General features: G+C 54.1%; 3 protein-coding genes across 3 annotated transcripts; 1 reads left to right on the top strand and 2 right to left on the bottom strand.

Moving 5' to 3' along the window:
• Positions 1-3,920: 3,920 nt before the first annotated feature.
• SNX33 (sorting nexin 33) lies at positions 3,921-18,645 on the bottom strand. The gene is made up of 2 exons (XM_003901229.5): positions 15,977-18,645; positions 3,921-9,191 (listed from the first exon to the last, which is right to left on the bottom strand). The coding sequence occupies exons 1-2, from the start codon at positions 17,445-17,447 to the stop codon at positions 8,938-8,940; spliced, it is 1,725 nt and encodes a 574-aa protein (XP_003901278.1). The 5' UTR covers positions 17,448-18,645; the 3' UTR covers positions 3,921-8,937.
• On the bottom strand, positions 18,417-20,717 carry LOC116275793. Its single transcript, XM_031668495.1, has one exon. The coding sequence runs from the start codon at positions 19,256-19,258 to the stop codon at positions 18,449-18,451; it is 810 nt and encodes a 269-aa protein (XP_031524355.1). The 5' UTR covers positions 19,259-20,717; the 3' UTR covers positions 18,417-18,448.
• Positions 20,718-24,879: 4,162 nt separating this feature from the next.
• IMP3 (IMP U3 small nucleolar ribonucleoprotein 3) lies at positions 24,880-26,118 on the top strand. The gene has a single exon (XM_003901227.5). The coding sequence runs from the start codon at positions 25,033-25,035 to the stop codon at positions 25,585-25,587; it is 555 nt and encodes a 184-aa protein (XP_003901276.1). The 5' UTR covers positions 24,880-25,032; the 3' UTR covers positions 25,588-26,118.
• Positions 26,119-26,644: the final 526 nt, after the last annotated feature.

Here is a 26,644-nt window from a genome sequence, read left to right as displayed (position 1 = left end):
TCTCAAACTCCTGACCTCGGGTGATCTGCCCACTTCGGCCTCCCAAAGTGGTGGGTGTGAGCCACCATGGCAGGCCTGTATTTGCTTGGGAGACTGAGGCAGGAGAATCGCTTGAGCCCAGGAGGCAGAGGTTGCAGCGACAAAAATAAATAAATAAGAGTTAAATACATACACATTTATAAGTGGCAGCTGGTAATAAATAAAATGAAGAAAAAATAAGGCAGGGTAAGGAAACAGAGGGATGAGGAAGTTTCTTTAGATTTCAGGGTCAGGGAAGGCTTCTCCAAGGAGGTGACATTTATGCAGAGACCTGAATTAATTGAGGTGAGAACCACATGTTTATCTGGGAGGAAGAACGTTCCAGACAGAGGAGACAGCAAATGCAAAGGCCCTGAGGTCTGAGCAAACGTGGAAGAGGAAACCAGCAGACCAGTGATCTGGAGTTCCATGACTGAAGGGCAGAGGGGTCTGAGACAAGACCAGGAAGGAGCCTTATGGGTTATGCTAGGAGTTTGGAAACTTTCCTAAGTATGGAGGAAGCCCTGAGGTTGAAAGCAGAGACATGATTTGATTTAGAATATGGTTTTAAGGCTAGGCACAGTGGCTCATGCCTGTAATCCCAGCACTTTGGGAGGCCGAGGTGGGTGAATCACTTGAGGTCAGGAGTTCAAAACTAGTCTGGCCAACATGGTGAAACCCCATCTCTACTAAAAATACAAAAAAAAAAAAATTAGCCAGGCGAGGTGGTGAACGCCTGTAATCCCAGCTACTAGGGAGGCTGAGGCAGAAGAATCGCTTGAACCCAGGAGGCGGAGGTTGCAGTGAGCTGAGATCATACCATTGCACTCCAGCCTGGGCAACAGAGCAAGACATCGTCTTTAATAATAATAATAATAACAATAATATGGTTTTAAAAGTTCACTCTGAGCTGGACACAGTGGCTCATGCTTATAATCACAGCTGTGCAGGAGCCTGAGGCAGGAGAATCACTTGAGGCCAGGAGTTTGAGACCAGACTGGACAATATAGCAAGACCCTGTCTCTAAAAAAAAAATACATATTTATAGATATGCGTATGTGCACGTGTGTGTATGTGTATATGTGTACATATATATACATACATTCACGTGTTTTTGTAAAAAAATCACTCTGGCCCCTGTTAGATCATTAGGGAGCAGGAGAGGCAGCAGAAGGGCAGTTTGGAGGCTGCTGCAATAGTGCAGGCAAGCCTAGTGGTTTGGACCCAGGTGGTGAGAGCATCAGATTTGGGGTCTCTTTTGAGGGGCTAACAAGGTTGTACTCGTGGATGGGATGTGGAGCGAGAGAAAGAGAGGAGCCAGGCATGAGTCCAAGGTGGGCCTGAGGTTCAGGGTGAGAGGAATTGTCTTTTCCAGGCTGAGAAACACAGGGAAAAGCTCATGTGGCTGCATGACTATAGGTACCAAGCACCACCACAGGGACATATACGCAGGTACAGGTGCACACACTGACAGGTACCCGCAACCATACAGGTGGGTCCGCACGCTCCGGGTACCAGATGCAGGCAGAGACTCCATCACCCCACCTCTGCCTGCCCCACCTGACGCCCCAGCCCAGCCCCAGGGCCAGAGCGCTTTTTGGCTCAGCACTCACAAGCCCCCACCGAGTCTCGACATTTTCCTGCCAGCTCTCACTGCCCCCATATTGTCTGCTAGAGTAAGGAGGCTCCTGACTGAGTTATTCTCAGAGACCAGAGTCCTGCTTCTTCCCCCAGCTCGCTGCCCATGGCCTCACCTGTCTAGCCCCCTCCTCCACAGCCAGAACCTGACCCCATGCCCCAGCCTCAGGCCTTCCAGAAAATTATCTCTCCACAAATATTTGCTCTGCACTCTCTGTGGGCCAAGCCCTCTGCCCTTTCACTCACTGACTTGAAGGAACACAGCCACCTCCACCCAATACCCACCACCTGCCCCTCCACGGCCACCTGCCCCTCTCCCTCCCCATTCCCTTCAATTCCCAGCACACTTGTGTTCACACTGCAGCAGGATGGTGGCCCCCGCCCTGCCTACCCCCGCAGCCTTCAAAAGGCAGCCTGGTGCAGTGGGAAGGGCACGGCTCCAAGTGCAGGCAGACCTCAGCCCAGGCCTGCCACGGGGCAGCCGCACAATCTCGCAGTGACTCAATGCCTCTGAGCCACCATCTGCTGGAAAATGTTGACAATAGGAGTTCCTACCTTCCAAACAGTCATGGTACCAGCACAGAGTAGGACTGAAAAAATGGTAGCTCTTGTGCGATCAGGCCCACACAACCAGGCTGACCTGTGTGGCTTTGAGATGCAGCCAGCCTGAGGCAGTGACAGTGTTGACAATCGTGAACTCGTGGCCATGTGTAATCGTGATAACCATCACTTGAGTGATGTTGGAGGAAACTGAGACTGAGTGATGACCTCACCTGAGGTCACCCAGTGAATCTGTTTATGGGAGGCATTGGGTATGAGACTGGGTCTCTTAACCTTGGGCTGTGCTATCCTGTACATGTAACTGTCAGTGGCCCAGTGGACCCCTCCTGCCCTGGATGACAAGTACCATGACAGCCAGGGACCCCAAGGAATCTGCTCCCCATGGAGGCAGTGTGGCAACACGGGGCAAGGTTCAAGATCTGGGGATGGTTAGTTCCAGGCCCAGCTCTGCCATCTACCCACTGTGTGGCTTTAAAGGGCTTGCCCAGTCCGTGTTCCAACCTATGAAGTGGGGGTACCAATATTCATAGCACTGTCTCTCCCCAGAGCTGCTCCAGTTCTACTCAGGCTGATGACCCCAGCTGCTCCTCAGTGGCGCTGGCTGTGCAGGCACTGCCCAGATGATGTGTTCTGCTCACGTCACCCTCCTAACAGCCATCTGGAACTCCCCTCTCAGTGGAGAAACAAGCATGAAGCAGTTAAGAAACATCCCTACAGCAAGACTGCACTGGGCAGGATCTGCACTTGGCTCAGCCACTCTGCGGTCCTGCCTCTGGGTGGTGAAGGGAAAGGAGCGGCGTCGGGGTGGGGGCTGCTGCTATCTGGGGGCAGCAGGGCTATATGGAGGAGCCTCAGACTCCCTTGCTCCAACCCCAGAGCACTCCTGCCAAATGGCAGCAAGGGGGTGCAGGTCAGCCTAGAAGCGGCTCCAGGTGCCTTCAGGCTTCAGCCAGCCTCCAACACCCAGCCCTGGCACTGGCCATCTGCCTCTCAGCACAGGTGGCCCAGGCCTGGGTACTGTTTCACACCAGCCTTGAGTACTCCAGCACCTCCCTCGCTGGACCCCATTTCCTGGTGTGTAAAATGATGGTAATAATCTCTTGCACATGGGGTGCTTGTAAAATAACGACCATCCAGTGCCCATCACGGTGCTGCCTGCACTGGGAGATGGTAGAATCCCCAGAGGCTGGGAGATTCTGAAGCAGTGGGACTCATATCCCCTTTCTAGGTAGAACCCCAAGAAGGCAGCCAGACCCCAGAAGAAACAGGGTGGCATGGGGTGTCTAAGCAGCACCCCAGAGCTCCCTGTGCTTGACCGCGAAGTGGGAGCTGTGGAATGATCACCACAGGCCCCAGAAAGGACCTCTGTCAGCCCCTTAGTACAGGGCAATGGAGGGAGCCCTGAGTGCCCAAAAGCAGAGAAGGAGCCAGACACACAGAGCCTCAGGATGGGCATCAGGGAGCATGCAGGGGAAAGGCAGGAGGCAGGGCAAGATGATCAGAGGACCCAATGCTTACCAGGACCATGGCGAGCACCGCAGGCCCAACGGCAGCATCCAGGTCCAGGAGTTCTGCAAGAAGCAACCATAACAATGTGTGCCACTGGGTGGGCAGGGTGGGGAGGAGGGAAGAGAGCAGAGCACCAACAGAAAGGGGCAAAATCAAAATTAATACAGTTTAAGTATCTACAAGACAAGACACTGTCAAGTCATAAACTGAACCCTTTAATGTGGAATGCAGGTAAATATTAATATGTATGATGGAGGGTAGGATTCAGCCTTTAAAATACAAAGTGCTAGGGGCTCCCTAAGGTCTTCAAATGTGCCATCCCCAAAAGTTCTACGCATCCCTGGGGAAAAAAGGGGTCCCCAAATTGATTTGAGATTACACTTCTACCATGTGGGGAATGGGGGAGGAAAAGAGAAATTCAGGTCAGATATTTTAAAAATGAAGTTATGTTCCTCACTCATGTTCCTTTGTAAACGGAGCTCCTGAGTCACTGCAGCTGTCACCGCGCAGCGCCATCTTCAGACCCTTCATCCCTCAGGGCTGGTGGGACTCACCGTACCCTCTCACCGTTCACATTTCAGCTGTTGGGTTCACCAGCCTCCTATTCTTTCACTGATCTAGAGGAGAAACCTGCCTCCCCTTCTTCTTTTGGCCCAAATGAGTTCATCAATGTGACTCTAAGGAGTGATGGCAGGGAGTTGGATTCGAGTTCAGCCCCGCCAGAGATTCCCTGTGTGAATCCAGGCAGGTCCCATCTTCCCTCTGGCCAAGTCTTCTCTTCGTTGTGAAAAGGAATAAATGTTGCCTACCAGGGCTGCTGAACAGACCCAGGCCACAGCTATGTGAGCACTACTTCTTAAACAGACTGCATTGCACTGGGGTTTGACTAACAAAACAAAACCAAAAGAAAAAAAAGAGTTTGTGTTCAACTATGTTGAAGAGAGCTGGGTTTCACAATCAGCCCTTCTGAGCTATGTCTGGGGGTGGTGAGGTTTGATTTTTCCCCATGGTCTTCCTGCCAGGGCTCACCGTCTCCTCTTGCCCCAGCCAATGGAGAGAGGAACCAGAGCCGAACTAGTGGAGAAGCAGGTTGGGGTGGGTGGGGGAGCTGAGCAGGCTTGGCTCCTGGAGGCCTGAGTCAGCGGGCAGGCAGGCAGGGCGGGCCGGGTCCTCACATGCTTCGGGAGGAGATGGTGCAGGAATGTTCCTCCCGCCCAGGCCCTGCCCACCGCATCCTGGCTCCAGCTCCCATGGCCACTGCAGCTTGGCTCTAGATTGAGATGGGAGCTGCCTTGAGCTCTGCTGGATCAGTTCAGCCAGGGGCCTTCTGAGGCAGCCTGGCCCAGAAGATTGGCCCAGAGGAGGGCAGGGCCAGGCCACAGAGTCTGCCCAGAGCCAGGCACTGGACCCAGAGTATCCCCTGCCCTGCTGGGTGATAAGGCCAGCCACCACTGCTCCCTGGGCCTCAGGTGCCCATCTGTGCAATAAAGAGCTGAACTTGGTGGTATCTAGTCATCCCAATTGCATCCCTAGACCTCTCTGCCTGTGTGCCTGCATGTGGTGCTTGTGACTGACTGTACTCCCGCTTGGAGACACCCCCTCCAGGGGTGGTGTCTCCATGCAAAGCTTTCCTGAATCTCTGACGAGGTGGGGGCCCTGGGAGGTCGTGCAGGTGCAGTCCAGGCACAGAGATGCTTGTGACACCTTTGCTCTGTGCAAGCATGGCTTTGTGGCAGTGTGTGCCTGAGTGTGTGTCACTGTGTGAGGCTACGACCATGTGCATGGGACTGTGGTGTGGCTGTGTGTGACAAAGTAGCCACTGGTGCTTTGAATGGATGGCAAGGCATGTGTGGATATGGCTGTGAACGTGTAACAGCGTGTGGCAATATGACTGTGTGAGTACACAGGCATGCTTGTGTGGCCTATGTGCCTGTGGGCAGGTATGTGACTGCATGTGCTTGTTGTGAGACTGAGCGATTACGTGCGTGAGTCTGTGAGTGTGTAGACACGTGGAAGACATATGGCTTTGTCATCTGGGGGGGGGGTGCAGAGCAGGGGCCGATGGGGCCACCTGCCTCTCCCAGGCCTGGCTCTGCTCCAGCCAGTGGCGCAGTCATGGCCCAGGGCTTCATAGCCCTCCTGTGTCCAGCGGGTGACGAGATGCAGGATCCGAGGTCTGCCTCCATCCCCAGCCCCCACTTGTGGCCACAAAGCGGATTCCTTTTCCTGTACCGGGCCAAGACTGGTGACCAGGGGATCCCCTACCCTGGGCGCTGGTAGCTGCTCAGGGCAGAAAGAGAGGCCTTGTTTTCTGCCTCCTCAGAGCAAAGCGAGGGAGGAAATGAGCAGCTGGGTCCAGCTGAGTCGGGAACATCTGCCTGGCATGTGACGAGGCAGGCATCTGCCATCACCAGGATGCCCCCGACACTGGTCCCCCAATCTCTAAGAAAGGGGCTTAGCTACCCCAGAACAGCCCCAAGTTCTCCCAATACCCCCACCCCCATAGAGGCAGAAAGAAAAGAGAGAGGAGGGCCAGGACAGTCTCCCTCCTCACCACACACACACCTGCCCCAGCCCAGAGACCTCAGGATACCAGGAGCAGGCCTGGCATTATCCCAAGACCCCACTTCCTGATGCTTCTCCTACATCCAAGTCCCTCCTGAGAAAAGTATCAGACTGACAGTTTCACCCTGAGGATGGGAGGCCTGGGAGGTGGTCCCCCCTCAAGGAAGGCACACAGAGGACAACACTGTTCCCAGAGCAGGAAGCAAGAGCAGGGGACTTTCCAGGCACCATGGGTTAGGAGGAGCATTCCCACCAGCCCTGCCCCGGCCTGGCCCAGCAGTCACTGCTGAGCCCCTCTGCAGACGGCTACATGGAGGGCAGAGCTGAGAAGAGGTTAAGGGCGGGAAGTTCCTCGGATGGGTTAGAAAATGGGGCAGGGTGGAAAGGGGAAAATTCCTCAGAAAGTCCCAAATCTGACCTAATGTTGGCCAAGGGCCAGGGGGACTCATTCCAGAAGTTCCTCTGAGGACTCTATGCCCTGAACAGGGAGTTCTGCCCGCCCCTTCCCCCACCGCACCTGCTGGACCTTCCCCATCTTCCTGCACAAGCTCCCTGGTCCCTGGCCTAGCCAACCTTCCCTGACGGCCTTGACCCCGGAAGCCCTCTCTCCACCAAGTCCCCACTGCCTCCAAAGGAGAGCCAAGTCTCAACCAGTACCCTCCTCTCCTCTGTGGATGAATAGATCCAAGAGCAAGATCTGCTCATCCTGACCAGGGCACCCCCAAGGGCACAGCCAGCATCCTCTTCAGTTTCCAGTGTGGGAGCCTCTGCTCTGTTGGATACCCAGGACAGCTTGGGGAAGAGACACAGCTTCTGAGTCCCCCACTTCTCTCCTGTGGACTAGGGCTTTTCAAGGGCAAGGCCAGGGCATGGCTGCTTGGGGAGAGGAGCCACCATCTATTAAATTGTCCTGGGGCACAGCATCCTGTCCCTTCCTCATACAACCCTCAGCCCCAGATCACAAGGCAATACAGCCAGTCCCCTGGGCAGCACTCCACCCATTTTAGAGACAACAGTGCGTTCTAGAGAGGGATGGATCCACCCGGGGGTCCACAGTCACCTCTAGCTTCTCCTGCCTGCTGGCACCTTCCACCAGCACAGCCCTCCCCCCAACTTTTGAGGTTCTGTGGTAAATTTGTGCCCACCAGGACCTCAGAATCTCATCCAATGGCTCCCAGGAGCAATTAGGCCTCTATCCTTCTTCTGCCCTCCACCTTTCTGGGATCCAAACAGAAAAAGTCATGCTTGTGTTATCTTAATTGTAAAAGGTTTATCAAGAAAAAAGATTCAAGCAGCAGTATCCAGGAGGAGACCATGACCCCCCTGGGGGCAAGGAGGGCAGTGGTGACACAGGTCAGCACCCCACAACAAGCTGCTGGACCACACCCTGACCTAGGTGGGGAGGAGGCAGTAACTCCTTGGGGATGTAAACATAGGTCAGAGACAGCACAACCCAACCCAGAGCGGGGGCCTGCATTCCAGCGAGGCAGGCAGAGAGCGGGTGGGCAGGCAGGCAGGCCCCTGTCTTTTTCCTCTTAGGTTTCCCATTGTGCAACAGGAAGGATCTGGGGAAGACAGTGCCAAGGAGCCCAAGGACCCTGGGATCCTGGGTTTGGACCTGCTTCGAGTGTGGGGAGTTATTGCTGGTGAACTCACATATACAGTCGCTTTCGAGAGTCTTCTCCAGGAAGGTGTCACCAGGGATCTGGGGCCCAGGGCTTATACCTCAGCACCTTGAACCCGAGGAGGGAAGGATGCTGCAATGGTCTCCTACCCAAGAGAAGCTGGGGGCCCAAAAGTGGAGGGTAGTCAGAGGCCTACAGGAGGGAGATGGCCTGTAGCCCCCTCCTGCAGGGGACAGGGTGATGCAAGGACAGCCAGCAACATGGGAGCAAGGGAGATCCCTTCCTACCACACAGGCCAGAATCCCCAAGGAAAGCGCACCTAACTTGCTTGGAAAGTAAGGGAGAGAAGAGGGAGATGTTTGCATGCCTCCATAACTTTGCCCATGCTGTTCCTCTCCCCTGAAAGTCCTTCTCCCCATGTACTGTCTGGCAGGCCCTTGTCATGCTTTAAAACACTGCCCGAATGTTGCCTACTCCATGGAGTCTTCCCTGACCAGTGGAATGCTGTGGCCCCTTCTATGAGCTTCCAGAAATCCCTCACTTAACCGTCAGTCACACTGCATTGACTTTGTCTATGTCTAACCCCGACCTTCACTGAGGACTCCTGAAGAGCAGGCAAGTTACAGCCCTGGGTGCCCAGTGTCTGACCCAGGGGTGCAGCAGGCCTCGGTGTCTGCTGAATGGATAAGGCAGCAGTGGCCAGGTGAGCAAGCAAAATAGGCTCTAGGGGAGGCTGAGACCCTGGCCTGACCTTCACTGACTAACCGGCAGCCCAGGCCTTGGCCTCAAGGGCTCTTGGCTCCATTCTCACCCCTGCTGTGCCCCACTTCTAAGGAGTGGGGAATTTCCCAGGGGTACTCATGACTCCTTGAAAGCTCCTTCTCCCAGGAGGCAGGACAGGCCGCTTCTCTCCCCAACTGCTGACCCCTCCCCCAGCCACTGCTGGTATAGGGAGGTTGGGAAAGTGGGGTACACTGCAGTGACCAGGCCCAGGGGAAGGAGGGGGCCTAGGCACACGCAGTCAGAGGTTGTCATACATGCGCAGGGTCTTCTCCAGCTGCTGGCCCACCCGCTGGTAGAAGAGGATCTGCTGGCGCAGGTAGTTCTGCATCATGTGCTTGAAGTCGAGCTCACGGCGCTGGTGGAAGTGGTTCATCTCGGCCTGCAGGGCGAAACCCACCACACGGCAGCGCCTGCGAATGCCATCTGCCTCGTCCTGTGCCATGCGGCCCTCGTCACTCATGCGTTGGCTCTCCTTCACTTTGGCGAAGGCGCCTGGCATAGGCAGAGCAGAGGACAGCGTGTTAGGGCTCTGATCTCCATGTGCTCCCTATACCCTTGAGGGCAGACAGCACCCTCATCAGTTCAACTCGGACCTCACTCCTGAGCCCCAGACCCACATTCCAGCCACCTGGGTGTCTCTGCCAGGACATTCCCCAGGTCCTCACCCTCAGTACCTCCTAAACCAAGCACATCATCTTCCCTCCAAATTTGCAGTGCCACCAGTAGCCCACACGTGACCAGTCACAGCCTTGCTTGATGGACTATGAGTTCAATGAGGATACAGCCTGTCCTCAACCTCTGTGTGTCCCTGGTACCCAGAACAAGGCCTGGCCCACAGCAGATCCTGATATAGGCCTGCTGAACTGATTCAACCCTGTCCATCACTGGACTGCCACAACAGTCCCCCCACGGCTCCCTGCCCTCTGCCCCAGCCTCTGACAGGTTCTCTGCAGCATCTAAAGAGGTCTTCCAAGCTGGGCACCTTTCCTGGCTCTGCACCACCAACAGATCAAGGTCCACACCAATCTGCCTGGCCTGGGGTGCCCTCACCTCTGGAGTTGGGCCCCTGCATGCATTCCGCAGTGACCCCCATGTTCATCAAACTCACCTGGCTCTTTCCTACCTCTGCCCCCTGGATTCCTATTCATAATTCATGGTCCCGATCAGGTGCCACTTCTACACTGGAGCCTCTCCCAGTTCCCCTGACAGAATGCCTCCCCCATGTCACCTGTGCCCTGGCTCCCCACTCCCACCCCCATCACACTTATGATTCTAAAGCAACTCTTCAAAGGCCACCTGGTGTATCTCCCAGACATGCACGCCCTGTTCCCTCCTCATCCCAGCCCCCAGGGAACTAGAGGAGGTTGTGTAATAACCAGGTAACAGATGGGGGGTGGAGATGAACCTGAGCAGAGGACCCAATTTAGAAGAATCTGAATGAATGAACAAGCAGTTGGTGAATGAATTTCAGTTCTGAATTAAAAGGGACTTGACTAATTCTGCCTTTAAGCCAGTAGGGACAGTTGCTGGGAAGAGAAGGAAGTTTGCCTGTGCCTGGCACTCAGTCACCGAGGGCTACAGGGAATCCACCATGCAAAGAAGATTAGGAGGTGGGAAGGGTTGGCACAGCGAACAGCACACCCCTGAGCACTTCAAACGCACCCACTGCACACAGACAGCATGCTCAATATCCATGCTTTCCCACTTCTCCTTTAAGGAGGGCTCTTGAGGGCCGTCTAGATGGTATTCTCTTCACTCCCTGACTGAAATTGTCCAGTGCTTTCTAAATGCATTCATTGAGCACTTACTGTATATCAGGCCCAGGGCTCTACATGCTGGGAATAATTCTGGATGCCTTTAGAAGGGACAGCATCCATGTTAGTTGACAAGTGCATGGCTAATCGGCTAATAGTAGCATTTCAGGCAAACAGACTCAAGTTCAGAGAGTCTCCAGGGCTGCTCACACAGCACCCAAAAGAAATCTGCAGTCCCCAGCTCCCAGCCCACTCAGTCCTTCTGCCACCTTCCCTGGACCACCTCCTGCACCATCTCAATAGCCCAGCCCTGGGCAGCAGAAGGGGGATCACCCCAAGGCCCAGGATAGGACCCAGAAAGAGACATCAGAGCTGGAAAGGCCCAAAAGGTCAGGTGTCCGACCCTCAATTCCACCTCCACCCTACTACTGTACAGAGGAGGCCAAGGCCCTGAGGGACAGGAACTTGCCCAGAACTCCCAGCCTCTGTCCTGCCTGGTCCTCCACAGCTGGGGGTTGGACACCACTTCTGTTGCAGGGAGTACATGCTAGGTCCTTCAGGCATGTGTGTGGGGCCCCCAGACATTGGACACAGGGATTCAAGAAGGTCCCAAGGAGTAGGAAGAACCATAACAAGAAAGGTAGAAAACAGCAGGGTGAAGAAACTGGAGTTAAACTTCCACAGAAGGAACCCAGCTAAAGGGGAGATACTGAACTAGCCTGGATTCCACCTGCCTGAGAAAGTTGGCACAGTGGAAGTGCATCTGTAGACTTTTCCTGCCCATGGCCTTGAAGGAAGGAAAGGTCTCTTTTGCTAATGAGGAGCCCAAAGAGTAAGAATGAACCCATTGCAATGGTTAGGTATCCAAAGACAGGCAGGAGGCCAGGGATGGGGAGCAAAGGCCACAGAGGTCGGGGGGAAACAGAGGCCCCACCCTACTCTCCGTTACCCCTCCACCCTGTGACTCAGCTCTGGGGCCAGGACCAGCTAATGCTAATGCACCCCACCCCACAGGCTGGGAGTCATGGCTCAGGCCTGTCCAGCATCCCCCCTACATTCTACTTAAGACTTAACCTGGCCGGGCGCGGTGGCTCAAGCCTGTAATCCCAGCACTTTGGGAGGCCGAGACGGGCGGATCACGAGGTCAGGAGATCGAGACCATCCTGGCGAACACGGTGAAACCCCGTCTCTACTAAAAAATACAAAAAACTAGCCGGGCGAGGTGGCGGGCGCCTGTGGTCCCAGCTACTCGGGAGGCTGAGGCAGGAGAATGGCGTAAGCCCGGGAGGCGGAGCTTGCAGTGAGCTGAGATCGCGCCACTGCACTCCAGCCTGGGCGACAGAGCGAGACTCCGTCTCAAAAAAAAAAAAAAAAAAGACTTAACCTGAGAGCTGAGGACCCAGGAGGACCTCCTGCCTCAGCACTCCTCTTACAGGCTGGGTCCCAGAAATGCAGAAAGGAGGGCTGGAGCCCACCAGCTGCAGAGTCCCAGGGATATTCCCTAAGCTCCCAACTCAATCCATCTTGCCGCTACCTCTTGGAGATAGCTAACATCCACCCCAGGTTGGGGGCAGGAGGGAGCAGGAGGTCTGAGTCTTAGTCCTAGCTGTGTCCTCTCCAGCATGCCACTGCTCTTGCCTGGGCTCCAGGTCTCCCCACTGCCCAGTGGGACAGGTTGCCCTAGATGTGATGTTGTTGACAACCTCTCATACGGTATAGTGCTTTAGAGTTTCCACATCTGTAAAATGGGATAATAATAGTACCCGCCCTATAGTATAGTTGAGGCTTAACTGAACTAATATGTACACAGTAGAAAGGATCGTATCTGAGATAGAATAGGAGCTCCAGATGCTACATCTATAGCTTGAAAACTACTTTTCTTTTCTTTCTTTTTCTTTTTTCTTTTTTTTTTTTTTTGAGATGGAGTCTTGTTCTGTTGCCCATGCTGGAGTTCAGTGGCTTGATCTCGGCTCACTGCAACCTCCGCCTCCCAGGTTCAAGTGATTCTCCTGCCTCAGCCTCCCAAGTAGCTGGGATTACAGGTGCCCGCCACCATGCCTGGCTATTTTTTTGTATTTTTAGTAGAGACAGGGTTTCACTATGTTAGCCAGGCTGGTCTCGAACTCCTGTGATCCGCCCACTTTGGCCTCCCAGAGTGCTGAGATTATAGGCATGAGCCACGGAGCCCAGTGCAAACTGCTTTTCTATCCATGAGCTCACAGCAAATACCTTCAGGTGGTAGCTCACAGCAGAGTATTATTCTCTTTGTTTACGCCTAGGGGGGTGAGGTAGAGGGAGGGCTAGATAATGGCTTAGAACCCAGAGGCTGAACCCATCTGTCCCCAAAGCAAGAACTTGTCCCTACAATGGCCACTTTGCTTTGACCACGCTGTCCCTGTGGCCCCTCCATGGATGCTCTGTGGTCCTGGGCCTATCTCTAGCCCATGGGACCAGTGAAGGAGCACCCAAGCCTTCCTCCCTCCTCTTTCCCCTTCTGGCTCAGCTCTCCATCCCTGGGGATCCCCTCCCCCATCTTGGGGGGCACAGTAGAAACACAGTAGAAATCCTGGGCTGCGGAGTCAGACACATTGGGCGCCAGCTCCTGCTCTGAGGCTCATCTGCATTGCTGCACCTCGTCTGTAAAACGGAGGTGACCACATTGCCCTCCTGACCTGTCATGAGCCTTAGGACCAGCCCTGCTCTTGCTGGCTCTTAAGTTGGGGGGCCATAGGTCCCGGCTTGCCCCGGACAGTCCTGGACACTTTCCCCTTGTTGTCCTGGGATCACTATTGCTAGGGCCCCCTTTTATGCCCCAAACTGCCTATGGTTACCCTTCTCTTAGGAGACCCCTGGATTGGGCTACAGGGACTAGGCCCGTGGGAAGACCAGGCTCCTCTCAGCTCCAGCCAGGGTTTGTGTGCCATTTTATTTCATTTTATTTTTATTTTTGAAAAGCATACAAATTTGTTTAATGTAAGTTTCACATGACATGGAGCCCTCCTAAGGAAATGAAGACCCTCAGGTCCCATTTTGTTCACCTAGAGACTGAGGGGAGAAATCTCTCCCAAAGCCATGTCAGATGCAAAGTTTGTCCAAATCCTGGTCTCCTGACTCCCACCTAGGCCTCCACTGTCCTTCCTCCCACACACTCACCACCCATTCAGATGTCCAGACAAGCTGAACAGAATCCTTGGGGCCCAGGACCCAACTGTTCTTCTCCTTTCTGTGAGAAGGGCTCCACCCCTAGGGCCAGCATAGGACCCCCTCCTTATCACCCCCATTGGGCTGTGGTCCCCAAAGCCTGTCCAGTTCTGTCTCAGTACCCGCTCCCTAACTTGCCCCACACCACAGGCCTGGGAGGAGCAGTGCGGAGCCCAGAACTTAGAGTAAGCCAGAGGGGGCTTAGCCCATTGGTAGGGTTCATCCCGGGAAGGGAAGGAGGTGGGCTGGCCTCTGCTTCAGGTCAAATGCATCAGCACAGAGGACAGTGGCCCCTGACTCTTAGAAACACCTCAAGTCGAAACTCAGAAATGGCCTCTCTCAGTTCGATCTCTCTGCCCAGGGTCAGAAAGGCCAATCCGGCTTCCCCCTCAGCCTGGGAGGCCCTGGTGTCCTTCCTGGGTGTGGAGCTGCCCTAATGCCCTCACCTCTGTTCTGGGTGGGGGTCCCCAGCCACTACATGGGAGCATCTGTTTAATCATTGCGCTCCCCCTCCTGCTGCCTGCGCAGGAACAAGCCATCTAAGGAGCCGGTTGAACCAGCCTTCCCACTTCTGCTCAGGGAGACACCTGCCCCAGTGGGCCCCCAGCAGGCCTGGCCATCTCCCCTGCCCTACTCCTGCCCCAGAGCTCAGAGTCAGAGCTAAGGTGTCATTCTGCTTCTGAACCAGACCCTCCCCAAGAGTCCCTTCCCACCCACTCCCTCGAAGACCTGACCTTCCCTTGTTTTACAGACCAGGAAACTAAGACCCAGAGAGACAAAGGCACTCCCCAGGGATGCACAGCAATCTAGGGGCAGAGCCAAGACTAGCACTCAGGTTTGTGTTTCGTGGAGTTCAGAGGAGGAAGAAGAAAGGTAGAGATGAGAAAAAAGAAAAAAAAAAAAAAAACAGGAAGAGGAAGAGGATATAGTGAGGGGAGAAAGGAGGCTGGGAGCTAGAGAAGTTATAGAAGTCAACCTCTTGGTAAAGGAAAGTAAGGCCAGCTTACCCCAGGCCCTCCCTGGTGGTGGTGGGTGACATGTTTCCTGTTCCCCAGGCTCAGTCCAGAGGTCTGCCTCCTGGCCCCACCCAGAGTCAAACTCCCCACCAAGCCAGGCCTGACCTCAGGGCCCAAGGGCCAGGGAGCCAGCTCCACGCCCTGCATACAAGTTACCCAGCAGCCCCAGGGAGGATCACACCTCTCTCCTGACATCTGCCCTCCTAGCTGTCCCCAGGACTCAGGCACCTGCTGAGGCAGTCACTGGCTGTCTCCTCAGGCAAGAAGAGAAGCCAGGCTTGGGAAGCAGGAGTTGGATAGGCCATGTGGGCAGTGCCCTGGACCCCTGATTCCGCAGCCTGGTCCAGCCAGGGTGCCCCTGTGTGACCCAGGATGAGTCATTTCCCCGGCAGTTCCTTGACAGCCCCAGCAGTAACAGGCAGAGGCCCATCCTGTCCCTCCCCCACAGAGGGGGTCATGACAACTGAAAACACGGCTAGGCTTGGGAAGCGGCCAACATGGACGTGTCCTTGGGGAGGTGGCAGGAGGAAAAGACAGTCCCAGCCGGGCCACAGGCTGTGCAACCACTCTTCTGTGGACACTAACTCCTTCATCCGCAAAATGGGGACAGGGATCTTCCTACACACAGACAAGACGCTCATAGAGAGAATACACAGTGGTGAGAGTAACTTGCAAAGCTGCAAAGGTGGGGAGGTGAACTTGCAAGGGGCAGAAGACAGGCCCCCACTCTGAGCTCTTGTTATCTGGGTTGGGTCTCTGTCTCCCAAGGGCCTACCGGCTCCTCAAGGGCAAGGCCTGGGGCCTGGTCATCTGTGTGTTCTCAGAACCCAGCATGACACTATGCATGATGGGTAAATGAGATCCAGAGAAAATGAATGAACTGACAAGAAGGTAAATATCAAGCTCCATGAGCACAGAGACCAGGCCTGTGCACAACAATATTCCTGCACCTAGAAGCACATTTGCACAGATACAGAGTTGATACTCAACATGTTTGTCTGTTTGTTTGTTTGTTTTAGAGACAGGGTCTCACTCTGTCACCCAGGCTGGAGTGAAGTGGCACAATCGGGCTCACTGTAGTCTCAACCTCCTGGGTCCAAGTGATCGATCTTCCTACTTCAACCTCCCAAAGTGCTGAGATTACAAGCATGAGCCACCATGCCCAGTCCAACACATTTGTTAAATGAATGATTGAGACAGAGAAATAAAGATAAGTTGCTCCATTCTATCCAGGCCATCCCCATCTCCCCAGGGCCCAGCAGAGAGTCAGACTCAGGATGGGTTTCCTGCCTGCACTGGGTCTTACCTTTCTGTAGGTGGATGATGTCAGGGAAGTTAGAGAGCAGGCCCTGGTAGAGAGACAGTGTGTCCAGCATCTGGAAGAGGTCATTCTTGGGCTGCTCAGCAAACATCTCCCCGATGGCTTCATAGGTACGGCCCGTGTGAGAAATGGCACTGTTGAGGGCCTCAGAGCAAAAAGGGGGGTCCATCTGGAAGGAATGACTGATGGCCTGGAAGGCACTGCCCAGCTTCTGGAATTCCTTGCGGAAGCCCCCCACGTGTTTACGCACCAGCTCTGACGCCACGGTGCTGAGCTGCAGGACACTGTCGTCCATCTTCTTACTGAAGGCCTTGAAAGTGTCCACGCGATCTTCCACGTCCTGCAGGTCCTGGTGCTCGGTGGGGATCTGGAAGGTGAGCAGGAAGCTGGCACCCACCATCTCATCCTTCTCCGCCCGGCGTTTGCCCATCTTCCACTGCTTGTCATCTAGGCAGCTAAGGAAATGCTGGAAGCCTTCATACTGGGAGAGCACAGGGTGGCTGGTCATGTGGTCCATCCAGAGGATGAGTCTCCGCTTCCGCTTTTCAATGAAGTCCTCCTCGAAGCGGCCTGTGGCCTGCTTCTCAGGCAGGTGGGGCACTGAGATGACAGTGAACTTGTGTAGCAGGCGGTTATAGAGCCAGTCAAAGTGTTTGTAGCGCCGGTAGACAGGTGAGGCAGCATGGGTGGGTGTGAGCTTGTAGGAGATGTAGCTTTTGATGCCCTTGAACTTGGTCTGTTTTGTGGGGTCCTCCACAGAGCAGGCAAATGGGTGGGGGTTGGCCTTCCACTGGGGGCCACGAGGGCCCATTTCAATGGAGTATGTCTCAGCGATCTTGGCCATCATGGGCACATCACCCAGGATGAAGGCCTCCACTCCAGAACGCACAAAGCATGAGAAACGGTTGAGGTTACGGCCCACCACACTGCCTCGCTTGGCAGATGCCAGGCTGTCCTGCCGCTCCAGCGGTGGCTTGGGCCGGAAGGCCATGTGCTGGCTGGGGTAGGCACCAGGGTAGGAGAGGTTGAGGGGAGGGTGCCCATTGGTGCCCAGCCCACCAGCCCGTGGCTCCTCCACCACTGTGCATCCATCGTCCCAGTCATCCCAATCATCATCATCATCCTCCTCGAAGCTACCTTGGTTTGAGAGGAAGCCACTGCCCCCACCACTCCTAGCTGGGTTGGCCACACTGGGGCTATTGTACAAGCTCACGTGGGCCCCCGGAGAGCCTGCAGGGCTGCTGGAGTAGTCAGCATGGTTGGTGCTGATGCCAGAACGGACGATCTCCACGTAAGAGGCAGGAAAGAGCCCTGTCTCCCCACGGCTGTTCTGGCCCTGCAGCCAGCCATCCAGTGAGATCTCGCTGAAGATGACCAGGTCCTCATCCTGCTGGATGCTGATTTCCTCCTTGTTCTCACTGTGAAAGTCATAGAGGGCTCGGCCTTTCAGTGCCATGGTTGGGTTGGGTGGTATAGACAGATGGGAAGGAGAGGGTCCTGTCCAGACCCGGGATGCTCACAAGGAAGTCCAAGAATGCACTCGCAGCTGAATGGCACTTACACAGTTCAATCTCTCAGGTCCTAAGGTGGGGTCTCAGCACCCACAGATGCTGTCCAATCTCCCGCTCTTCAAAGCAATGTCCACGGCTCAGAAACTGCCCTATCAGGTCTCCGGGCATATGCTTGTGAGCAGGGAGGGCTCATGTCCATAGCCTCCTCCCTTAGCAGCCCCTGGGGGATTAGAGGGGAGTCTCTCCTAACTCCTACTCCCAGAAGAAAAGTCAAGTGACCTGGAGAAATCTGCCCTGCGAGGGGAAAAATTCGACACTTTCCACTGGAACAACGTTCTAAAATAGAAGAGACTCACTCGGAAACCACCATTCCAGAAACCCAGGCAGGGCTCGGCTGTCCCTCTGGCTCCCAGATTCTTTTGGCCACTCTCGCTTTGGGAGGCTCTCACATTCCTCTGCAGATCTGCCCCTTCCTCCTTCCTCCTCCTCTTGCTCCTGGGCCACTGGGTTTTCAAATATCCGGAAAATCCAAGAGGGGCAAGGAGAAAAGCAGCAGCCGCCTGAATCGAGTCCAAGGGTGGATGTGTCCGGCTTCACAACGAGCCAGGCCGGGAAAACAAGGACTGAGGCTTACACAACAGGCCGCCAACTCTTCGACCCCGGCTGTGCAGCCGGAGCCCCCGCCGGCTCGGGCGCCCTCTCCCCGCCCCAGAAGTGGCCAGTCCCAACCCCGGAGGAAGGAGGGGGCGCGACGAGGCGGTCGGGCGACTTCTGGCCAGTCGCTGAGTGGTCTCTTTTGTTTGCCTAATTCCTCAGCAGTTTCTGAGACTGACGCTGACCCTGCTCTGAATCCCAGGAACCCCGTCCAAAGGTAACCCCAGCAGAAACCAGTTCCTCACCCGGGACTTACGACCCCCGACCCCCACCCTCGCGTGCACGCACACACTCAACAGTTTGGAGTTTGGAGAGTGAGCTCCGGCGAGCAGATGGCGCGGCTGGCCGTCTGTCCGTCCGTCCTCCGCTCCGCCCTGCGGGGCCCGGCCAGTGGGGGGCGGGCTGCGCCCCCAGCCTGCCTTCCCCTGCGCTCGCAGACCCTCCGCGCCGCCAGCGAGAAGGCAGCTCCAAAACAAAAACGCGATTCCGGGAGGTGGCGTCCCGAGGAAGGAGGGGATCGCCAAAGGGGAGGTGAGGGGTGGGGAGAGGGAGGAGGGAGGGGGAAGCAGGCTGGAGAATCGGGCAAACCCCGCTGCACTTCCGTGCGTCCCGGCGGGGCAGGGACGGCCAGCTCCGCCCTCCCGCGGGCCCGGGGCGCTGCAGCCGAGCCCCCGCCTACTCCTCCGCTCGCCTTCCCATCTGGCCAGTGCCCTCGCTCAGTCCCGGAGGCAAGAGAGAGGAAACGACCCGGGAACGAGGGAGCCGAGAGCCTCCGGGGCTGGTCTCTGGGACCGCCACCTCCCCTGCTCTCCCTCCGTCTGTCTGCCCTCGCCGGGAGACACCTCACGCCCCCGTGGTTGGAGCGCCCGGCGGTGGAGCTTGCCAGCCACTGCTGCCTCGCTTCCTGGACTCCGTCATCCTCCTGCCTTTTCCGTGACGCAAATGGAGTAAAACTCCCAAAGTTTGCAAAGCGTGGGGCTGCAAGGAGCACCGCGCCAGAGCCAGGATGGGGAAATCGGGCCGGGCGGGGAGAGGTGCGTGAAAAGCCGTGCCAGCTGGGGTTGGGGAGCAGAGTCGCGGGCTCGCCTTCCCACCTTCCCATTCCCCACTCCTGCTCCGCAGGGACGGGGTCGTGGCGCAGCTCGGAGATTGTTTTTCGGAGGGGTAGAAACGGCCTGCGCGTTCCGGGCGTCTGACCTAAGATACCGACAGCTGAGGGTGCAGCACCCTAGCCAGATAGGGCGACCCTGCCCTGGGCGACTAGCTTGGAAGAAGGGAAAGACACTACCCTACATCTGCAGCGACAGGGAACAAGTCTAGGTGCCACCCAGTTCCGTGTTGCTTAGTGCGGCAGCGGGACTGGATGTTCTGTACTAGCCAGGGGCAGCAAGGAGAGAGGTGGTCAGGTAGAGAGTCTTGAGGCAAGTGGGATCTGATCCTCGGTCAGCATATCTGGAACACTTTGGGCACTGACTCTGCTAGGCACTGTGCTGGGCACTGGGGAGTACACCACAAGTCAGTCAGGGTTCCTATCCTGGGGGGCTTACAGTCCATCCTCTCTTGTCTTTAATCAATCCATTCTCAGTCATTCATTCAGCCAAGTCATGCACTAAAGAAACACTAACTGAGTATCTACTCTGCACCAGGCCCCTGAGCTACAAAGACAATTAAGACATTATCCTTATTTTCCAAAAGCTCAGATGTGTTGTGACAAGTAGACAAATGCTCCCTGCCCTGTGTGACTAGTCAGTGCCATGAAAAGTGCACATGAGGATACCTACTCCAGCCTGGGTGGAGCAAGGATCAAGGAAACCTTCCTGAAGAAGGAGGTGCCTAAGATGAGGCAAAGGCTTCAGGAGGATCCCCTTTCCTGGCTGTACCCTGGAGTCTTGTCTACCCTGTCCAGCTAGATCTTCCCTTCATTCTCTCTCTAGTCACTTATTGCAGATTAACTGGTACAAGGTAGTTCTGCTAAAGATGGATACCTTTGGCTGTTTTGAGGGACATGGTTCCCAGACCTCTGGCCCCAAAACCCAGTTTCACTGGTTGAGTGAGTGCATCCGACTAGCTTTGCAGGTCCGGCATTTGACCAGAATAAAGGCCTGTGTACAAACCCCAGAAGGCTAGGTATTAATTTGCACAGCGAAATAAAACTGTCAAGCAGAACTGAATTTCTGCATCAATAGATCAAGGCAGTTTGGGCTACCCCTTGGGAAGCCCAGTTACCAGAAAGTTAGCTCAGTGAGTCCGGAACCTCCAAGAGGGGAAAAGGTATGACGAGTCTCTTAGTCAAGTAACCTTAAAACCTTGTTTCCTGTCATGGGGCAGCCTTGATTCTAAAGACACAGTTCCTCCTAGCATCTCTAAGACTGAATATACGTTTTCCCCACATGCTTTTAGGACCCCTCTTCCCTGTGATCTATCTTCTGTCCACATAGCCTTTCTCTAAACTGAGTTTAACAATAGCATCAGGGCCGGGTGCAGTGGCTCACACCTGTAATCCCAGCACTTTGGGAGGCCAAGGCAGGTGGATCAGTTGAGCTCAGGAGTTTGAGACCATCCTGGGCAACATGGTGAAACCCAGTCTCTACTAAAAATACAAAAATTAGCTGGGCGTGGTGGCTTGTGCCTGTAGTCCCAGCTACTCAGGAGGCTGAGGCAGGAGAATCGCTTGAACCCGGGAGGCCAAGGTTGCAGTGAGCCGAGATTGCACCCGCCACTGCACTGCAGCCTAGCGACAGAACAAGACTCCATCTCAAATTTTTTTTTACTCCACTTTCCCCACCAGCTATTGCCCCATTCCTCTGCTCACCTTTGCAGCAAAATTCCTTGAAATAACTCTCTCTCCTAAGTGCGTCCAATTTCTTTTCTCCTGTTCTCTCTTTAAATCCCTCTAGCCAATCTTTTACTCCCACACTCCACTGAACTATTCTTGTCAAGGTCATCAATATCCTTGGTGTTGCTGGACCCTAATGGTATTATTCTCAGTCCTTCTCTTATTTAACCTTTTGGTAGCATTTGACCTGGTTGATCACTCCTTCCTCCTGGATACACTTTCTTCATTTGCATTGGAGAGAACATACTCTCCTGATATTCCTTCTACCTCACTGGTTCATCCTCTTCTCTCCAATAATTCTTTTTTTTTTTTTTTTTTTTTTGAGACTGAGTCTCGCTCTGTCGCCCAGGCTGGAGTGCAGTGGCCAGATCTCAGCTCACTGCAAGCTCCACCTCCCGGGTTTACGCCATTCTCCTGCCTCAGCCTCCTGAGTAGCTGGGACTACAGGCGCCTGCCACCTCGCCCGGCTAGTTTTTTGTATTTTTTAGTAGAGACGGGGTTTCACCGTGTTAGCCAGGATGGTCTCGATCTCCTGACCTCGTGATCCACCCGTCTCGGCCTCCCAAAGTGCTGGGATTACAGGCTTGAGCCACCGCGCCCAGCTTTTTTTTCTTTTTTGAGACAGAGTCTTGCTCTGTCGCCCAGGCTGGAGTACAGTGGTGTGATCTCGGCTCACTGCAAGCTCTGCCTCCCGGGTTCATGCCATTCTCCTGCCTCAGCCTCCTGAGTAGCTGGGATTATAGGTGCCTGCCACCATGCCCGGCTAATTTTTTGTACTTTTAGTAGAGACGGGGTTTTGCCATGTTAACCAGGCTGGTCTCGATCTCCTGACCTCGTGATCCGCCCACCTCAACCTCCCAAAGTGCTGGGATTACAGGCGTGAGCCACGGTGCCCAGCAAGCCTCCTATAATTCTTAACATTAGAGTAACCACAGTAGAGTTGTCCTCTTGTCTTTTGTATCCATAGGCACTCCTTTCATGATCTCATCCAGCCGAATGACTTCAAATACCACTCATTCTAGTAATGCCCAATTTTTAAAATCTCCAGCCCTTTTTAAAAAAACTCCTAACTCATATATCTATTTCTCCTTGACATCTCCCCTCAGAAGTCTAATGGATGCCACCAACCCAAAATGTCCAAAATTGAATTTCTGAACCAGGTGTGGTGGCTTATGCTTGTAATCCCAGCACTTTGGGAGGCTGAGGTAGCAGGATCGCTTGAGCCCAGGAGTTCAAGACCAGCCATGACAACATAGTGAGACCCCATCTCTACAAAAAATTTAAAAATTAGCGGCCGGGTACAGTGGCTCACATCTATAATCCCAGCACTTTGGGAGGCCGAGGTAGGCAGATCACCTGAGGTCAGGAGTTCGAGACCAGCCTGGCCAACATGGCGAAACCCCATCTCTACCAAAAATACAAAAATTAGCCAGGCGTGGTGGCAGGTGCCTGTAATCCCAGCTACTTGAGAGACTGAGGCAGGGAGAATCGCTTGAACCTGGGAGGCGGAGGTTGCAGTGAGCCGACATCACGCCATTACACTCCAGCCTGGGCAAGACTCTGTTTCAAATAATAATAATAAAATAAAAAATAAAAAATAGTCGGGCATGGTGGCATGTGCCTGTAGTCCCAGCTACTCAAGAGGATCGCTTGAGGCTGGAAGGTTGAGGCTGCAGTGAGCCCTGGTTGTACCACTGCACTCCAACCTGGGCAACAGGGTGAGACCCTATCTCAAAAACAAAAACAAACAAAAAACATAAGTGTCAATCCTTTGCTCAAAACCCTGAAGTATCTGCCTCTCAATATAAAAGCCAAAGTCTTTTCAAGGGACTACAAGCTCTTTATCTCTTCCTCTTCTCCTTGCCCACTCTGCTCCAGCCAAAATAGCTTTCTTATTCTTCTGACATGCCAGGCACATTCCTGCCTTAAGGCATTTCCACTGTTTCCTCTTCCTGAAATGTTCTCCTTCTAGATATCCACACATGGCTTACACCCTATAAAATATCACCTTCTCAGTAAGACCTACTCTGGGGCCAGGTGCAGTGTCTCATGCCTGTAATCCCAGCACTTTGGGAGGCCGAGGTAGGTGGATCACAAGGTCAGGAGATGGAGACCATCCTGGCTAACACAGTGAAACCCCATCTCTACTAAAAATACAAAAAATTAGCCAGGCGTGGTGGCGGGTGCCTGTAGTCCCAGCTACTCAGGAGGCTGAGGCAGAACAGCTTGAACCCAGGAGGCGGAGGTTGCAGTGAGCCAAGATCATGCCACTGCACTCCAGCCTGGGTGACAGAGCAAGACTCCGTCTCCAAAAAAAAAAAAAAAAAAAAACCATTAGATTTTAAAAAGCAAATGATCTGTATTAGTTTTCTGTTTGTTTTAGAGACAGGATATTGTTCTGTTGCCCAGGCTGGAGTGCAGTGGTGTGATCATGACTCACTGCATCTTTGAACTTCTGGCTTCAAGGGATCCTCCCCCTTCTTACCCCGAAACCCCCACCAGTAGCTGGGACTATGGGTGCTGCCACCATGCCTCGCTAATTTTTTTTTTTTTTTTGTCCATAGGGACTGAGTATTACTATGTTGCCCAGGCTGGTCTTGAACTCCTGGGTTCCAGTGATCCTCCCACCTTGGCCTCCCAGTGTTGGGATTACAGGCATGAGCCCCATGCCTAGCCTGGTGATGTTTTCTTAAACTGGCTAAATTCATGAGTATTTATTATACTTTATAATTTACATATTATGTTTATTATTTTCCAGATACCGAATTTTTTTTATATATATATTTTTTGAGACAGGGTCTGGCTCTGTTGTGCAAGCTGGGGTGCAGTGGCACCATTGTAGCTCGCTGCAGCGTCCAAGTCCTGGGCTCAAGTGATCCTCCCACCTCAGCCTCCCAGGTAGTCAGGAATACAGACACACACCACCATGCCTGGCTAATTCTTTAAGAATTTTTACAGAGGCGGGATCTCGCTTTTATCTTTTCTTTTCTTTTCTTTTTTTGCCTAGGTTGGTCTTGAACTCCTGGCCTCAAATGATCCTCCCACCTCAGCCTCCCAAAGTGCTGGGATTACAGGCGTGTGCCACCGCGCCCCACTCAGAAATATTGTATTGTAAAAGACAATGAAAAGCATACAAAACAAAAATGATCAGTGAGAAGTTAAATGCCTGGGCAAAAAGGGGTTAGGTCTGCAGCGCTACACCAGATGTAACTTACAGCTGCAACTAGCCGAAACAGCATTACATTTGTTAACTCAACACTTGGTGGCCAGAAATTCATGTCAGGATAATTCATTTGAGCACAGACTAAAGGGTTTGGACTTGTACTTATAGTCCAAGTTTCTCAAACTTGCTGGGTTTTATGAATCATCTGACACTTTAGTTAATAATACAGATGTCCAGGCGGCTCCCTTATAGATCCCGATTATGTGCGCCTAGGAAGCGGCCAGGCAATCGGGATTTCATGGGTTCGGTGCTACCCAGCCCAATGTGACAATGAGAGATCGCTCTGCCTGCCAGGTGAAGGACCTGACGCTGGCGGGCGGCGGGGACTACCAGGTCAGTCCCAGGACAGCCGGCTCCGGCAAGCTCCCCCACGGCATGGCAAGAGCCCAGTGGAAGTTAGCACAGTAAACCCAATCAACAAGCCGCCGTCACCCTTCTTCCCCAGAAATGGCCTCTTCAGCTCTTGCGGGGGAGACTCTGAAAGTCCCCAAAGGACAGAAGTCTAGGAGGAAATGATTGCCGCACAAAGGGATACAGTCTTGGCTCCTAAAAACCCCGCGTAGCCGCCTAGGGACCCGCCCCCCCGCGCAGTGCTTCTACCCCCTCCCTATGCAAACGCGAAGAAAAGAAACGCGAGATCCCAGTGCAGGGGCGTGGTCCCACCCTGGCCAATGGAAAATGAGGGCGTGACTTTAAGCCTTTCTTTCATTGGCCCAGGGTCCCAGACCGTCCAGGTCTTGGTGCGCCACGGCGGAAATCGCGCGGGTACTGAAACGCACTGTCAGCTTCGGGTCCTGGTGCTGCTACTGCCGCCATCATGGTGCGGAAGCTTAAGTTCCACGAGCAGAAACTGCTGAAGCAGGTGGACTTCCTGAACTGGGAGGTCACCGACCACAACCTGCACGAGCTGCGCGTACTGCGGCGTTACCGGCTGCAGCGGCGTGAGGACTACACGCGCTACAACCAGCTGAGCCGTGCGGTTCGTGAACTGGCGCGGCGCCTGCGCGACCTGCCCGAACGCGACCAGTTCCGCGTGCGCGCTTCGGCCGCGCTGCTGGACAAGCTGTATGCTCTCGGCCTGGTGCCCACGCGCGGTTCGCTAGAACTCTGCGACTTCGTCACGGCCTCGTCCTTTTGCCGCCGCCGCCTTCCCACCGTGCTCCTCAAGCTGCGCATGGCGCAGCACCTTCAGGCTGCCGTAGCCTTTGTGGAGCAAGGGCACGTACGCGTGGGCCCTGATGTGGTTACCGACCCCGCCTTCCTTGTCACACGCAGCATGGAGGACTTTGTCACTTGGGTGGACTCGTCCAAGATCAAGCGGCACGTGCTGGAGTACAATGAGGAGCGCGATGACTTCGATCTGGAAGCCTAGCGGATCTCCCACTTTCCATGGCTGTCTTTTACAGATGGGAAAACTGAGGCCTGATTCTGGAGATTCTATGAGGGTGCTTTCCCCAAGGGTGTCAGATGGTCGTAGGTTCTTAAGAACTTGATTCATCAGTGGCAGGCCTTGCATAGAGCCACGGGAGGTGCGTCCTTGTTTTCCAGGAAATGTTCTTAGAACTTGGACTACTGATTATTAATTGACTCTGCCTTGGAAAGCAGTGGGAAGTAAGTTGGTGCTGCACTGGGGTATTGTTGGCTTCTTGTGTTGGAAACTTTGTAATCTAAAAGGAAAAACCGCAAATCCCTACGCCCTATTTCCCTTTATCTAGTCTTGTAGTTGGACTGGTTCAATTCGTTTAACTCCAATTCTTGCTCCTGGCCGTGGTTAAGCTGTGTACAGATGATGGAGAGTTTGGTCTTAAGTTTTTATAAACTGAGCGAGAGTAGTGTTCAGGATCTCCTCCCTTGTTTAAATGCCAATAAATGCTCCAACTGCTTTGTAAGTGCAACTTTTTAATCTGTCTGGTTTTCCTTTATTTTCTCTAGAGATGGAGTCTTGCTCTGTCACCCAGGCTGGAGTGCAGTTGAGCGATCTCGGCTCACTGCAACTTTCGCCTTCCGGGTTCAAGCAATTTTCCTGCCTCAGCCTCCCGAGTAGCTAGGATTATAGGCACCCGCCATCGCGCCCGGCTAATTTTTGTATTTTTAGTACAGTCAGGGTTTCACCATGTTGGCCAGGCTGGTCTGGAACTCCTGACCTCGTGATTCGCCCGCCTCGGCCTCCCAAAGTGCTGGGATTACAGGCGTGAGCAAACTGTGCCCAGACTCTGGTTTTCTTTTTTTTTTTTTTTTTTTTTTTTGAGACGGAGTCTCGCTGTGTCTCCCAGGCTGGAGTGCAGTGGCGTGATCTCCTCACTGTAAGCTCCGCCTCCCGGTTCACGATCCCGCCTCTTCAGCCTCCCAAGTAGCTGAGACTACAGGCTCGCCACCACGCCTGACTAGTTTTTTTGTATTTTTAGTAGAGACGGAGTTTCACCATGTTA

This window comes from Papio anubis, chromosome 7 (genome assembly GCF_008728515.1).
Source record: "Papio anubis isolate 15944 chromosome 7, Panubis1.0, whole genome shotgun sequence".
Classification (NCBI taxonomy): domain Eukaryota; kingdom Metazoa; phylum Chordata; class Mammalia; order Primates; family Cercopithecidae; genus Papio; species Papio anubis.
This window is presented reverse-complemented; position numbering and strand designations above follow the sequence as displayed.

Bases quoted from the DNA above. Each gene is read 5' to 3' on its own strand.
- IMP3 (XM_003901227.5), top strand. From the start codon at position 25,033: ATGGTGCGGAAGCTTAAGTTCCACGAGCAGAAACTGCTGAAGCAGGTG.
- SNX33 (XM_003901229.5), bottom strand. From the start codon at position 17,447: ATGGCACTGAAAGGCCGAGCCCTCTATGACTTTCACAGTGAGAACAAG. The intron at 9,192-15,976 runs GTAAGACCCAGT...TGCCTATGCCAG, and splicing joins CATCATCCACCTACAGAAAG to GCGCCTTCGCCAAAGTGAAG.
- LOC116275793 (XM_031668495.1), bottom strand. From the start codon at position 19,258: ATGGGAAGGTGGGAAGGCGAGCCCGCGACTCTGCTCCCCAACCCCAGC.